This window comes from Osmerus mordax, chromosome 11 (assembly GCF_038355195.1).
Source record: "Osmerus mordax isolate fOsmMor3 chromosome 11, fOsmMor3.pri, whole genome shotgun sequence".
Taxonomy (NCBI): Eukaryota; Metazoa; Chordata; class Actinopteri; order Osmeriformes; family Osmeridae; genus Osmerus; species Osmerus mordax.
The window spans coordinates 10,058,158-10,072,858 of record NC_090060.1 but is presented as its reverse complement, the minus strand read 5'-3'; the positions used below and the strand labels follow the sequence as shown (position 1 = coordinate 10,072,858).

Genomic DNA, 14,701 nt, shown 5'->3' with positions numbered 1-14,701 from the left:
CTGTGCATGTCAGATCAGAAGAATAGTCAGAATTTCTAGAAGTAGGTTTGTATGTGGTAGGAAGTGTGTGTGTGTGTTTGAGCTCTGCTTCTATGTGCAATGTGTGGGTGCATTGAGTGTGTTGATTTATCTTGAGGTACTAGGCATAGGGTTGTGCATAGTGAATAATTCTTAAAGATGCTGTAAAGCAGATTATTATTTTTTTTAAACCAAGTATGTTAAATTAGACTTTGAAATCGTGAGAAAATCAGCAGTCTTCTCTGCTTGAGACTGGGGGGGCGTGTCGCCTGAAGGAGCTGAAGCTCCGCCCCCTCAAATTGATTGAATTTAGCAACAACAGCAACAACTAACTAAATCAATTGCAGATATCAGAACAGACCTACCTGCAGTCTCTGAGAGTTTTATGTGTTAATGACTTTGTCTTTCCATCGTACCAGCTGAGTTACAGAATGCAGGTTATATAAACCGTCTGTGATCTGATGTAGATAGGTGGCTGTGACGTAGATAGGTTGGGTTTTGCCCCGCCTATACAAAACCCGAGCTGAAAACTGGTGAGAAACTGTTCAACGGTCTAACTCCACATTTCAGTGCGACAAGGTTTTCGCGCTTTGCACATGCTTTCAGCAACTCATTTCACAATCATAAAATGTACTGAGAAGCAAATCATGGAATTTGCTTTACAGCATTTAAACTAAAGGGTATCGACTTCAGTAGAAAGCTTTCCATTGAATACATTTGACAGAGATCTTATTGAACACCCAAACACACACTTTGACATGTCTACGCTGCGATACACTGGGGTAACTTACCAAAGCATAGACATGCAAAGGATTTTACAGTGTCAACCTGTATTGCATTTACCTTGCATCAGAACTCCATGCCTACCAATCATTATAGAAGATCCAGAGCACACACACACTCACATACATAACCACGGAGGGTATGATACCGGACCTAGACTGTCCATCATAAGACTTTGACAGCTAGGAGGAGCCCTCTCCACCCCTGGGACCACACCATACCGCACCATAATGATGATTAGTGATTAGTGGGACCTATGGGCCAGGCTGGTGAACAGGTGCACACATGCAGGATGGACATAGAGGGAGTGTTGCTTAACTATTCATCAGTGCAGGTAGGCAAGTGCAAAGCAACCTCACGGGACATCTATACAACCTCCCACAGACCTGTTATGGACTGTTGGAGTCCTTAAGGTTCAAGCTCATGGGAACTGATGGTCAACCTTTTGATCAGAATGACAGCCTGTTGTTTAGTCCATTGATTATTTAAACTAGGCTTGGCTGTCCTGCATGTCTACTGCAAAAGCAGTTTGTCCCTAAACAGTGAATGGTTCCATATATATTGCATGAATTTGCCTCATGTCAAGCGCGGGAGTGACCTCATCCAAATAGCAATCAATTTATTACCAGTTTGCTCTTTGTAAAGTAGCAGTGTCCCCTAAATAAGTGGGACAAGCTATATTAAAAATGACACATTTCAGCAGTCTGTATTATTTTTTTGTTTGTTGTTTTTCTGTATTTTTTTGCTGAGCCATTTCCAGAACTAATGTATTTTGAAAGCTCTGGCTGTCAAGTTCAGGTGAAATGTGTCCCGCAGCAAAACGATTAAGCGGCTAGCATAACACTCTGACATCCTCCACTTCTCCTTCTGCCGCTCGCTCTTTTTACATTCCTGTGTCTGCCCGGCTCCTCTGACTTCCTCTCACATTTGCCTCTATTCATCTTGATCATCTGCTCTCTCCCTTCGTCTTGTGCTCTCCCCCCCCCCCCCCCCCCCCCGAGTTTGTTTGTCTGTCAATATCTCAACATGCACATACTTTATGGACCATATTGACATTGTATGTCCTCACTTTGATTGAGGCGTGAAGGTGGAAGAATGTATTTATATATGATTTACAGCTTTAACTGATCCCAAAATAAACATTGTGTTTGTGTACATGCTCATCACATCAGTTTCTCAACTTCACACGCTAGCCTAGAGTGAAGCACACTGTCTAGCCCTGCAGTGGGTAGACGGATACCTTGTGGATTTAGCAAATACTAGATTTTCCAGTATTCTTAGTTACTGGAAAGGAGCATGCGTTGTTGGAAGGCCAGGAGGAAGGTCCTAACTGGAGCTTGGCAAATGTTGTCACACTGTTCCTCACTCACGCTGTCATATCTCAGACAACTTCCATCCTTTTTCGCACATCTCTTCTGTACTCTCCTCTTTGCTCCCTCTTTTGCCTGGCTTTTCTGCTCAAAGAGCGGAGAGGTGGGCCGTGTCTGGTAGCAGTCGAGTATAGCATGTCGACGAAGCACCACTCCGCACGACTTCACCTAGAAATTGTGATCTAATGGATGTAGCCTCAATGGTGGAAATGTAGCTTGCTAGCACACTGCACCACCATGGTTGTAACCTCCATTTAGAACATGCTATGCTAAGAGAGCGTTCGTTCATTTTCTGGGTTAAATGCTTTTGACCGTAGAACTGCAAACAGTCTTACAAAGGGAATGCATTCAAAAGTTACGCAGTCCGTAAAAATATGCAGTAATGTGAACCAGATATATATATCGTTCCATCGGTTCTACGGTTATTAAATACCATGAAATCCCATTTGTTGTCATTTCGATTGGTTGATCAAGTGAAGTGCCGACCAAACCATAACCATAATATACATACATGGAATCAAGAATTGAACCTTGTCTGTTGTCCGTCTCTGTCCTGTCCCTCCAGGTAATCTACAACTCTTTTGGAGGCACCTCCAAGGGTCTGCACTTTAACAACCTCATCGTGGGGCTGGTTCTGCTTACACGAGGACGAGATGAAGAGAAGGCCAAGTGTAAGTCTATACCCTCCCAATTTCTTTGCCTGCTATTCCCCCCCCCCCCCTTGATTTACACATATTTGCTTTAACGTGTCGATCAACTTGATTAAATGTTTGAATTGAATGATTGACGTGAACTCACTGCTCTCAGCTCCAGTGAACCACTTATTCCGGAGCTGAACGGCCCTCAGTCTACCCTTATTGGTTTTACACAACCGCACAAACACTGACTGATCTCTAGTGACAATATCTTCCACTCCTTCCTGTCCTCCCTCCATCTCCTCGTCTGAGTGATGGTTTGTGGTGCTGCAGTGGAGAGACAAGGCCATGACTAGAACAGACCTGCCTCTGTTACTGCCACTCAGTCTGCCTGCCTCTGATAAGACAGGCCCTGCCAGAATTAACTGTGTGTGTGTGTGTGTGTATTGATCCCCTCAGACCTCTTCAGCCTATTTGCCAGCGAGTCTGGCGGCTATGCGGCACGTGATGACATGGAGACCATGCTACGGGCCGTGGACGGGGAAGTCCCTCCCTCCCTCAGGAAGTGCTTCAGCGAGGTCAGCCCTGCCCCTCACAGAGCAGCCAGTCAGTCACCCATCAGACGCTCTGATGGACATTTGCTGTCTTATTAGATCCTCTGATCTACTCAGTCTAGACCTTAGCTGCACTGGGTCTGATGATTGTCTTTCAACAACCTTTATTTGGATATACTTACATACATTCACACACACTCACATACACACAAACCCTAAAAACACACACTCAAAGCCACAACCATACCTACACACACAAACACACAATTGAGTGTTTAATAGTTATTAACAATGTGGAGACAATAATCTATTTACCCTGAAACACCCCATGCCCCCCCCCCCCCCCATCTACAAAGGGAGAAAGAAAACTATTTTTTCCTCCCTGTACAGAATAACAAAAACATACGTGTGTGGAGAGCTGCTGGGTCCTGGGTTGTCCCTTAACTGGATTAGCTGGAGCTTTTCAGCTTTTAAATAAGATATCTGCCTTCAGTGGAACACACACAGAGAAACACACCCTGCTCAGCTTAATGTTGCTCTGACACACTTGAAGTCATCCCCTTTGTGTCACATTTGGCACTAATCTTTTGGGGCCTTTCCCTTGTTTTTTTTCTTTTTGAAAGTAAATCAGATAGTAACGAAATGAATAGGTAAGTCATAATTTGCATAAGGGAGTGGATGATTATGTAAATGCAACAACATCAGTTTCTTTTTAAACAAAAATAGTGTGCATTTTAAAGTGGGTTGAAAACAGTTAGTCCTGGGGTAATTAAGACTACGCTGTGAAATTTTGTTTGATATCTTGTCAATCTATTATTTCATGTGCCTTTGCCAATGCACTGATTGTCAAGTACAGGCAATGGGAATGTAGACAAATGCATTTTTCAATATATTCCCATCTTAACTACCAGGCCCTCTCACATTGAATGCACAACATACTATTAACACCCAGTTACCATCCCTGACTACCCAGCGTTATGATCTCCTTGTTACCCTTTCCCGCTTATTGATGTGCTCATATTAAATGGCTTGTTGTGGTTGTTTTGACAGGGAGAGAAGGTGAACTATGAGCGTTTCAGGAACTGGCTTCTACAGAACAAAGAGGCCTTCACCTTCTCCCGTTGGCTGCTCTCCGGGGGCGTGTGTGTCACGCTCACGGATGACAGCGACACGCCCACCTTCTACCAGACCCTTGCCGGGGTCACACACTGTGAGTGGCTGTGCCTACGTACCAAGTCTATCACTATACATGCTTGTATGAAATGTACTTTTGATATCAATGCAGATTGAAGTGTGCAGGTTAAAAAGTGTGTTTGACCACCTGGTCTATCTGACTGATTTGACTGTGGATTTGTACATGTTAACCATTTGTGTCTAAACGAAGAGGTATAGTTATTCAGTTCAGTCACCAATTCCAAAGAACATTTCAGGCAACTCAGTATGCACAGTTACAGAATGAGTCAAACAGAGGGACAGTAATACACAGTAGAATAATAGTTATTTGTGTGCATGAGACTTTAGCCTTAGATTTTCTCACTAAATACTAAATGGGAGGCTCACGGTAATCTGGGTTCGAATTCACACACTATGCCTATCATAAACAATAATAAAGGCATAAATGCCATTCCAAATATATCTAAGAAAAAATACATTATTATAAAAATAGAAAATGGGTTTTAATAATTAACAAACCTAAATAAATACTCCTCTACCCTTTCGGGTTTTAGGGAAATCTGTTTCCTCCTTCCCCTTCTGTCCATCAATAAAGCCACATCTCTTGTCTTTGTGACATGAAGCAGATAATTGCATCCTGCTCTTCCATCTCTCCTCTCCTCCCTTATTCTCTTCATTTGCCCTCCTCTCCTCCTTACTGCACAGTAGTGCAGATGTCTGCAAAAGTGAGACATCATCATCACAACCTGTGTTAAAGTCTGGCAAAAATCTATTTTTTTCCCCTCTGAGTGTCAGGGCAGACACTGAGATAATTATGAGTAACTGGCTTCACTTATCGCTGTGGCACACTCTTTCTTTTTTTTACTCTGGTGAGGCCTCACTCTTTCTCTTGCATTTTAATCTCTCTCCCCCTTTCTTTTTCTTTCCCACTTCTTTACACTGCCCTCCCTTGTCATAGGATCTTTTACTTCACTCAGTCTGACCTCCCTAGCTCTCCAGCGTTTTCCTCTCCTTACCCCTTGAAGGGTAGAGGGGTTGCCACAGCTCCGTAGCTGTCGTCCTAGCCACCAATCCTTTAACACGACAGTGTGAGGAGCACAGCCGATCACTCTCATCCCTCACTTTGGTTTACCTTGAGGTTGTTTAGTTGCTGGCTGATTGTGAGAATGATCATAATGTGACACTCTCTCTGTCTCGTACTGATTCACTTGTTACAGTCCAGTTCCAGACTCAAGGGACAGGCTATCAGTTCAAAGTAAAAAATACTGGTGTTACACTGTTGTGAATAATTGTTTTGACTATAAATTACAGAGGAGTGGATGATGAAGGAGTCATTGGGATGGTTACTTTCCATCAACTCTTCTATAGAGGATTTATACATAATGGGAGGAGATGCTCTCAATGGAAACAAAGCTACTTGTCACAGCTACATGTGGTTTTAGCTGTGTTTAGCACCTACCTTGCCCTTGATTAAAAGTCACCAAATCACCCTACCTTGCCCTTGATTAAAAGTCACCATATCACCATGAGTCACCCCCCCCCCCCCCACACACACACACACACACACACTCAGTGACATGACAGGACATGTCAAGTGTTCCTTGGTTAGGCAAATAACCACAGTAAATTTAGCCAAGCTTTGTTTTGTCAGTTGAGGACAGAGAGCTGGAAAGATCTTAGCTGTTGCCTGTCCCAAGACCAATCAGGGAGAGGACCTGGAGACTGCTTGTAATCTGCTGCTTGCTCCTGGATTATCCTCTCAGCTCTGCAAGCAGTGTGTGTGAGAGAGAGAGAGATGTGAGCTCTGTTCATCTCTTCCTAGGACATAGTCTTGACTCCTGTTTAAGACACGCATGAATTATTTTAACACTACAAACATGGCTAACTAACCAGCAAACCTTCGGGATAACATTGGAGTATAATCTGAGTGCAACTGGGAAAAAACTGAATTACCAAAGGAAGAAATGAGAATTACCACTGGCAAGGGGGACGGCATGAGTTAGTTGATGTTTAACAGTTAACATAAGCGATTTTCCTGTGTGTGTGTGGAGTGTGTCTGGTGCACACCAGCTTTGGCGTCGCATCCCCTGGCACATGCGGTAGAATATGGTATGGTACCTCTGCTGCCACTCTGACAGAGTCGCTCCTCTAGGTGGGTACCAGGCAGCGGACACACACACACCTGTGGACCGTTTCTGTCTTGCATTCCACAGTGTGAAATCTTTTCAATTAACAGAATGCTGTGTGTTATCGTATCCTCTCCAGCTCTAGTGTTAGTAGTTGCAGTTCCAAGTGAAAGTGGTCAGTTCTCTTCAAATAAAATAATGTCTTCTAGTTTTGAGGTCTTTCATGAACTCGTTTGGCCTTCCATTGCCCATCATCTATTTGTTACATTTCTTGATTATTATTCACTGCTATACCCCGTCTTTATCATCTGTAGTTGTTTAAAGTTTATTCTGCAGTGCGCAGTCCAAAGCAATGCTTGTTGCTACCAGACCAGATATCACCTATCTAGGGCTCTTTGGCTTGTGTTCTAAAAAGCTGTTTGATAAGGCAGTGGAACCAATTTTCATTGTCTTTATTTTGGATTACATTTATTTAAAATTATGTTTTAGCCCTTGTCTCTTCCAAGCACAAATGTCATGCTGGGCATTGAAAAACAACCTAGACACCAAGATCCAGATGAAATAGACAGGTAGCTGTTTAGCCTAGCGTGCTAAGCTAAGGTGTTAAATAGTGAATCACAACTCTTGGCTAGATGAAAGATGGCTGAGACGATCCATACTGCAGGTAATGAGTTTTATAGATTAGCGGTCAGAGGCTAGCGCTGCAGCCATGAGTAATAGCCAACCAAATGAGCAAGTATTCACCCCCCCCTCCCTCCGAAATAGTCAGCTAGCTACAAGCGCTAATCACCTTTAGCCCATCCTGCACTCAATAAGCATAACTATCCTTCACGTTTGGCATTTGGGTTTGATACACACTCCCATTTGTATTGCCGTAGAGTTGGTTTAAGACCAAGGGGACTATCGATTTAGGTTGTTATATGGATATTGCTGAGCCAAAAGTGCCTGTATTTTGTTTTGTTGGATTCTGCTTTTTCATGTTCACTTTTAAGCGGGAATGTAGTCAACCGTCCTATCCCACATAAACACACGTACACGTTTTCCATGCTCGTAAGTAATGGATCTGCCTTTTATCATTTCCGCCATTCCATCTTCCTGCATCCTTCTAGAACTAACATTTTATATAATTGATTACCTGCAGTGGTCTGCAAGTTCTTCTTCAGACTCTTATTTCATCCTCTTAGCTAATTCTATTTGTTATAGCTATCATCCTAACATTTCAGAGCATCTCTGCCATGGGTATATTCCGGAGGTCAGGAATGACTTGTATCCACTGTCTGTTTTTAAATAGATCTCAGAGGTCAGGCTTGCTCAAGAGTTTGAGGGGGAAAAGATCCAGGACCTGGAATAAGGGAAAGCCTCTCTCGATCCACAGACCCAATCTTCTATCACTGCTAGCTTACCCGCTACATAGCCCCGCAGTTGTCTTTGGGTCTTTTTACTGGTTCCGTTGATTAGATGGCAAACTATCTAAACAAGACAGAAACTTTAAAGCAGCCGTAAAACCAGCTCCTGTTCTTTGCCCTAAGAGGACAGTTTTTTTATTTGTCTGCAGAAAATATACGTGTTTAGACACATGTCATACAGAATGACTGTTTGGGATAGCAGAGTTTGCCAGCGTCTAAATCCTATTAGCCTAAGCTGCGAATTAGCGTGATGAGCGGGTGTGTGCTCTGTTGACCCAGGATCTTTGGGCCTGGCAGGCCCCTGAGCTATATTAGGGAGCACCTCGGAAACACTTTTTAGGTTGAGTCATGGTCTCCTGTTAAATGGAGCTTTCAGGCCAATTACATAACTGTCTAAAGGGTAGGTCATGGAATCCAGAATAGAAAACATGTTGTGAACGTAGTTCGTTGTTGTTAAGAATCAGCATACGGAGCAATTTTAGGCTACATAAAACAAAATTAAATTCTTTTTTTTTCTTTTCCATAAGAAAATGTCTCACAGTCATGACTCATGACCTAATTTTAGAGATCAGGTTGTCATTTGATTAACACCTTCCTCCATTTAAAGTATTCTTATATATCTTTCCTGTTTCTTGTCCTCCATCCTGCAGTAGAAGAATCAGATATCATTGACTTGGAGAAGCGCTACTGGCTGTTGAAAGCTCAATCCAGAACAGGCCGCTTTGACTTGGAAACCTTCGTCCCTCTGGTCTCACCTCCTATCCACACATCGCTTAGTGAAGGTAAGACAATATTATGACAATAGACATTGGGACATTTTATCTAATTCCCGTTATCAGATAGCCACCCATAAAACGTTCAAAACAGTGATGTACACATCCTTACAGGAACATATAGAGTAAGCAATCGTGCATTTCTTCTACTTGCATTACTTAAATGGTGACTTTTGTAAGCACAACCTTTTAGAATTATATTAGATACTAGCTTGAGTACAAATTAATGAAGGCCATCTTATTAAGAATCGACAACTTTTCTAAGATCATTTCTCTTTACTAATCTCTTACACACACACACAGACAGTCTGTCTCAAAGACCCACGCAGCTTGTAAAGGTGTATTGATCTCATTCTGCAGGCTTGTTCCATGCCTTTGATGAGAATCGGGACAATCACATCGACTTCAAGGAGATCTCCTGCGGTCTGTCTGCATGTTGCCGGGGCCCTGAGGCAGAAAGACAAAAGTGTAAGCAGTGTCATCCATTCTAATTAATAGAAATAAATTGTATCCAAAGGGTTCTACTGATTGTCAAAGTTTCTCTTTAACCATCAAAACAACGCTGTTTTATTTCCCTTCTGCTCTTGTCTTTTGAGTGGGCCAACTAACACCCCTACCTTGGAAATACAATTTCACACTCAGAATTGATGAAACATTGCAACTTAAGACTTTATAGACTTGATTGTCTAAACCATGTACTGCAGGAACCTGCAGATAAATGCACATTAGAAGCAGAATGTATTTTGGGAAGCACACACCTCATTGTGGGATGATTCCATGTAGCTTGGGACATTTGTATTTTTTGTAGCAAATCTTGTATTTTTTGCCCTCACAGTTTGTTTTAAAGTATTTGATGTGGACCGGGATGGAGTTCTTTCTCGAGATGAACTCCATGAAATGGTTGTGGCACTCCTGGAAGTGTGGAAGGACAATCGCACAGACACACTAACTGTAAGCTCTTGAGTTAGATGCTAGGATTACTTTTTTATTACTTAGAGATGAGGAAGTAATCTGTAAATATGTAATACCTGTATAATCTATTACAAATCATTTTCCACATTGATTTGTCTTCAGTCTTTTGTCAACAATCAGTCAGTTGTCTTTCAAGTTTGATATTCCCACATATTCGTATTTGATCCTTTGTAGGGATCCTAACTCCAGTGGGAGTAATGACCTTTACCTGCATGACGGTCATTGTTGGATTGTTGTTTCAGATTTCCTGACCTTCCTGAATTACCTCTCAACCTAATTTAGCATTAGTCACATAATAAGTCTAAGGAATAGAATTATGGCCCCTTAATAGATACTCCCTACATTTTTATAGAGTTGGTTTAAACTGGTCAGAATGACAAATTCATAGTATTTCTGCTGTGCACACTGTAACAAAGATGCAAAGTAACAAGTGGTTTAAGCTATGGCTTTGCTGAGTCTCCATTGCAGCTGTATATTATGTTCTCATCATTTCAGGAGTTGCATATGAACGTGTGGGATATTGTGGAGGGCATTCTGAAGACGCATGATACAACCAAGGTGATGGGAATGTTCTCGTAGATCTTCTGTGTATTTCCATGTTTGGTTAACACGTATAGTAATCATAAAGGCACATCTGGAATCAATATACCAATGATGATAGTGTTAATGAACTAAGGGGGGGGGGGGGGGGGAGGGGGGGGGGAGTATCAATTTGTGACAGACGGTTGAATGTGTTGTTTTAGTCCCAAACCACAATATATGAAGAGAACTGAATGTGAGTGACAACAAAAATACTTTATTTGTATCTGACTTCCACAGATGGGTCATTTGACCCTGGAGGACTACCAGATATGGAGTGTGAAGAGCGCTCTCGCCAATGAGTTCCTTAACCTGCTCTTCCAGGTCAGAGGACACACACACACACCCACATACATACTCTTCTCACTTTTTCTGAGGGATGACTACATGTTTGTGTGTTAGTACCCTAGTGTGTGTGTGTTAGTTGCAGTGTTAAAAGGTGGTCACGATGTTTCCCTTCACTGCTCTTTCTTCTCTGCAGGTATGCCACATAGTCTTGGGACTGAGACCCGCCACCCCGGAAGAGGAGGGCCAAATCATTAGGTATGCATGCTTGTCTGTGGAGATTAAGAATGTGACCACCACCGTATAATGTCAGGTTTATGATCAGCATACTAAGCCAAGCACGCGTGTGTGTCTCCAGGGGGTGGCTGGAGAGGGAGAGCAGACATGGGCTCCAGCATGGCCAGAATTGGTTCCTCATCTCCATGCAATGGTGGCAGCTGTGGAAGGACTACGTCAAATATGTGAGTGGAGCCTCGTGCTCTCTGAATAGTCTTTCTCTGTGAAGTGCATGACACGCTTGTACTACACAGTTTAGACGTTTTCGGCTTTGGTTGCAATTCAAAAGTCCTTGGTGCATGTTTTTGGCAAGACTGCAGCTTTGACTATACGAAAAGCTTTGAATGTATTCAATGGTCTCAACAGAATGAATAGATACAAAGCTTCTGGGGTAATATACAAACTTCAAGAGTAGGAAGTGATGTCTGTGGTTGTGGGAGTGGAGAGGTTTATGCTTGGTCACGGTGTGTGTGTGTGTGTGCGCACGCGCGACTTACTGCATTCGTAGTTCAAAATCCACCTCAGTTCTCATCTTTCTAGAACATGGGACTGAGGTTCTACTCTCTGTTCCATGCAGGAGCAGAAGGCCATAGTAGTGGAGCAGCCCTCCATCTTCAGCTCTCTGAGGAGCCCCCTGGCCACTGCCACCGTGGAGCCAGCCCCCCAGGAGCCAGGCGAAGGGGTCGGGGGGGCTCCTCGGGTCTACAGCCCCATCAGCCCCCCAGAGGAGAGGTCCCCTGATGCAATCTCCAGTGCTTCGGAGGCGACGGAGAACCCCAGCACTGGTGAGTAAGGGACCGCAGTCATAAAAGGGTTTCGGAAACTTCACTGAATGCCAGCAGACATTTACTGTGCACCAAAATGTTGGTTAGTGTTGGCGGAACCAAAGTCGCTCAGTGGCTAACACTGTAAAACGTGTTTTATAAGGCTTCATCTTTATCTTGGAGATAACAGATGAGGAAATTCATTTAATCTTTCTCAATGGTGTCTCTTCCTAGTTTTAACTCCTCACGCTACTTCCTCGGCCACAGAGGGCTGTTTTGCCCGGCAACACCACGTGTCAGACAACAACAACCAGTGCTTCTCTGGCGCCAATGGCCACATCCCCTGTCTCCTGGCAGCTCAGAGACCCGGGGCTATCGACAACCAGTCTCTGGTCTCAACAGACCCCATGAAGGTAGTTTGCGTGCATGTGTGAGATGTATGAGACAACCAGCATTTGTTGCTATGTGAGTTTGCTACTTCTGTGTGCAAATACCATATAATGTAGTATGTGACACCTTTTGCAGGTGTGTTTCGTTTAGAAATGGGAGTGTGGAAATGGTAGAACTTTGAGAATACCTATTTATTCCAGCCAGGCTGATTTTATACAAATTATTTATCTAATTAAACTATTCTCTGTATATTATTTAGTTTGGAAACCGACTGTGTACAGAAACACTCAACTGTAACTTAGAAACAGTTTGTTCAAGTAGTCCACATGACATTTATATTGAAAAGCTCTAATTCTATCTGAGCACTTCCACCCACTGCTCTGGCAAAGCTCTCAGTGCACAGATGGCGGCTGCCACTCCCCCACCGGTGTGTCCATTGTCTAATATCTCCAACACTGGCATGAGTGGGCTTGGCAGAGCACAGCATTGGGACACGCTCTCTATCTCTGTCATCAGTAATGTGAGACAGCTCTCAAGAGGGAGTGTGTGTGAGTGTGTGTGTGCGCACAAATAGATTTGTGTGTGTGTGGATTTGCAGTCCACCAAGCTTGTGTTTGGTTGGTTCCATGAGCGTCCATGGGGCCATGTGTGAGCCCCTCTCACCACCCCTCTTGCCCCTCTCTCTCCCTCCCTTCCAGGCCCCCACATTGACTATGGAGGGTGGCAGACTGAAGCGGACACTACACCTGATGGCGGGCAGGGATTTCGAGACGGTACCAGAGCCTGTGTGGAGGGCGCTGTACCACTGGTACGGTGCCAACCTCAGCCTGCCACGACCGGTACGGACTGCCACCAGCTGGTCTTAACACATGGAAAACATTGTAAAAATTAATAAAATCAATAAATGAAGAATCGAGTCCCTCCTTCCCCAGGTGATCCAGCAGACCAAGACAGGCCGGGCTGAGCTGGAGCTCTTCCCCCGTTACCTCCTCTTCCTCCGGCAGCAGCCGGCCTCGCGCACCCCCCAGTCCAACATCTGGGTCAATATGGGTATGACCAGCCTGCGAATGTTCCCCCAGCACTTGCCCCGAGGTAACGTAAGCCTGCAGCAAGAGAGAGAGGCTAGCACAGCCAAAACTAAGCTAATGGAAAGCTCAAAGGCCCAGCTCAACCCCTCCCATCTCATTCTACCACAATAATGGACTGATTCACCCTTAATAATGTGGGGGATTGTCAGTGGAACTATACCAAAAAACATTCCAACACTCCTTTTCTGTTTTCACAGTCCTGATTCGTCACAACCGCTATAACCGAGTTCTGTATAACAAGTTGTGTGCATACGTCACACAACCTACTGGAATGATGTCGTAATGACTTAAGATTGTGATTGTTGACAACTGAGCTAACTCAGTCATTGGCCAAGAATAGTACAGTACCTCACCTAAACAGTGGCTCTGTTTTGTCTGGTTTGGGCATATGCCAGTGATTGGCATGTAAAGCTTATGTAGGCCTTTAGCTGCAGGTGCCAAGTAAGGTGGCACCTGATTTAGCATGGCGTAAACAGATCTATTTCTATTTTGTCACTTCTATGATTTGGGACAAGCAGGAAGCTGTACGTGACAAAAGAGCAATGCAGGACTATGTTGCTGTATGATGATCCGACTGGTAACGAGCTGAAAGCACAGTGTGGCTCTTAGTGCTGATCTAATCTGAGGCAGCTATTAGTCTGGCAGTATCAGATCCTCTACACACAGTAGACGTATGGTCCTGTGCCCAGTTTCAATACCCTCACAATGCACCATCATCCCTTCTTGAAATGAAAGATGCTATACAACTGGATAGGCTGAAGATGTATTTAAGCAACATTGGATCTGCACCTATATAATCCTAGGGCTCAGTGCTAACATAAAGATTTGGTAGTCAAGGTGCATTTAAGAATATTTGAGGGTAAATATGGTCCTCAACCAAAGGTGACCTAGTGTTTCCCCTACCATTATATTAAGGGGGCGCCCCCCGCCCCCCATGGAAGGTCAAGTTAATAATAAAAAATAAAAATAAAAAATAGATTTTTTTAAATATATATATATATATATATATATATATATATATATATATATATAGCGCCCGATCACAAAATAAGTCATTTAAGGTTACCTTTCCTATAAAACAGGTCTATAGCTTGCTCTTTTATTAAACAAACTAAATGGCCTTATGTTATTTATCTTATACAAACACAAACACTGCAACGGTATTAGAAAGCTGTGTTGACGGAAAAGAAGTATTGGATGTTTAGGGATTGATTTGTATGGCACCTAGCAGTCACAGTAAAATCACGTTAATAATCAATAACCCTAATAAAGAAATGTTTCCTTAATTGCTCTCTTTAACTAGACTAATATGAATTGATTTAGGATTGTATTGAATCAGTATCTGATTTCAATTCTGTCCACTAATGAGTTGATTGATCAATCATGTTGAATCACTTTGAATGGCCTTTCTTGCTGCTTCCTTACAACTAATCCTCAACGAGCAAATTGTGTTGTGTCGCTATCAATTCTGTTTGATTCTGTGTGATCCATGTGTGATAGGTGCTTGTA

General features: G+C 43.2%; 1 protein-coding gene across 2 annotated transcripts in view; it reads left to right on the top strand.

Annotated features, from left to right (window-relative positions):
- Positions 1-14,701, top strand: part of usp32 (ubiquitin specific peptidase 32) — a 36,485-nt gene that overhangs the window by 8,248 nt on the left and 13,536 nt on the right. For both annotated transcript variants that reach the window (XM_067246439.1, XM_067246438.1), the window contains exons 3-16: positions 2,737-2,842; positions 3,266-3,384; positions 4,411-4,570; positions 8,716-8,847; positions 9,199-9,306; positions 9,674-9,789; positions 10,306-10,368; positions 10,630-10,713; positions 10,871-10,932; positions 11,033-11,135; positions 11,528-11,735; positions 11,949-12,127; positions 12,803-12,943; positions 13,037-13,154. In XM_067246439.1, coding sequence (XP_067102540.1) covers positions 2,737-2,842; positions 3,266-3,384; positions 4,411-4,570; positions 8,716-8,847; positions 9,199-9,306; positions 9,674-9,789; positions 10,306-10,368; positions 10,630-10,713; positions 10,871-10,932; positions 11,033-11,135; positions 11,528-11,735; positions 11,949-12,127; positions 12,803-12,943; positions 13,037-13,154 — 1,699 coding nt within the window. The remainder of the gene's footprint in view (positions 1-2,736; positions 2,843-3,265; positions 3,385-4,410; positions 4,571-8,715; positions 8,848-9,198; positions 9,307-9,673; positions 9,790-10,305; positions 10,369-10,629; positions 10,714-10,870; positions 10,933-11,032; positions 11,136-11,527; positions 11,736-11,948; positions 12,128-12,802; positions 12,944-13,036; positions 13,155-14,701) is intronic.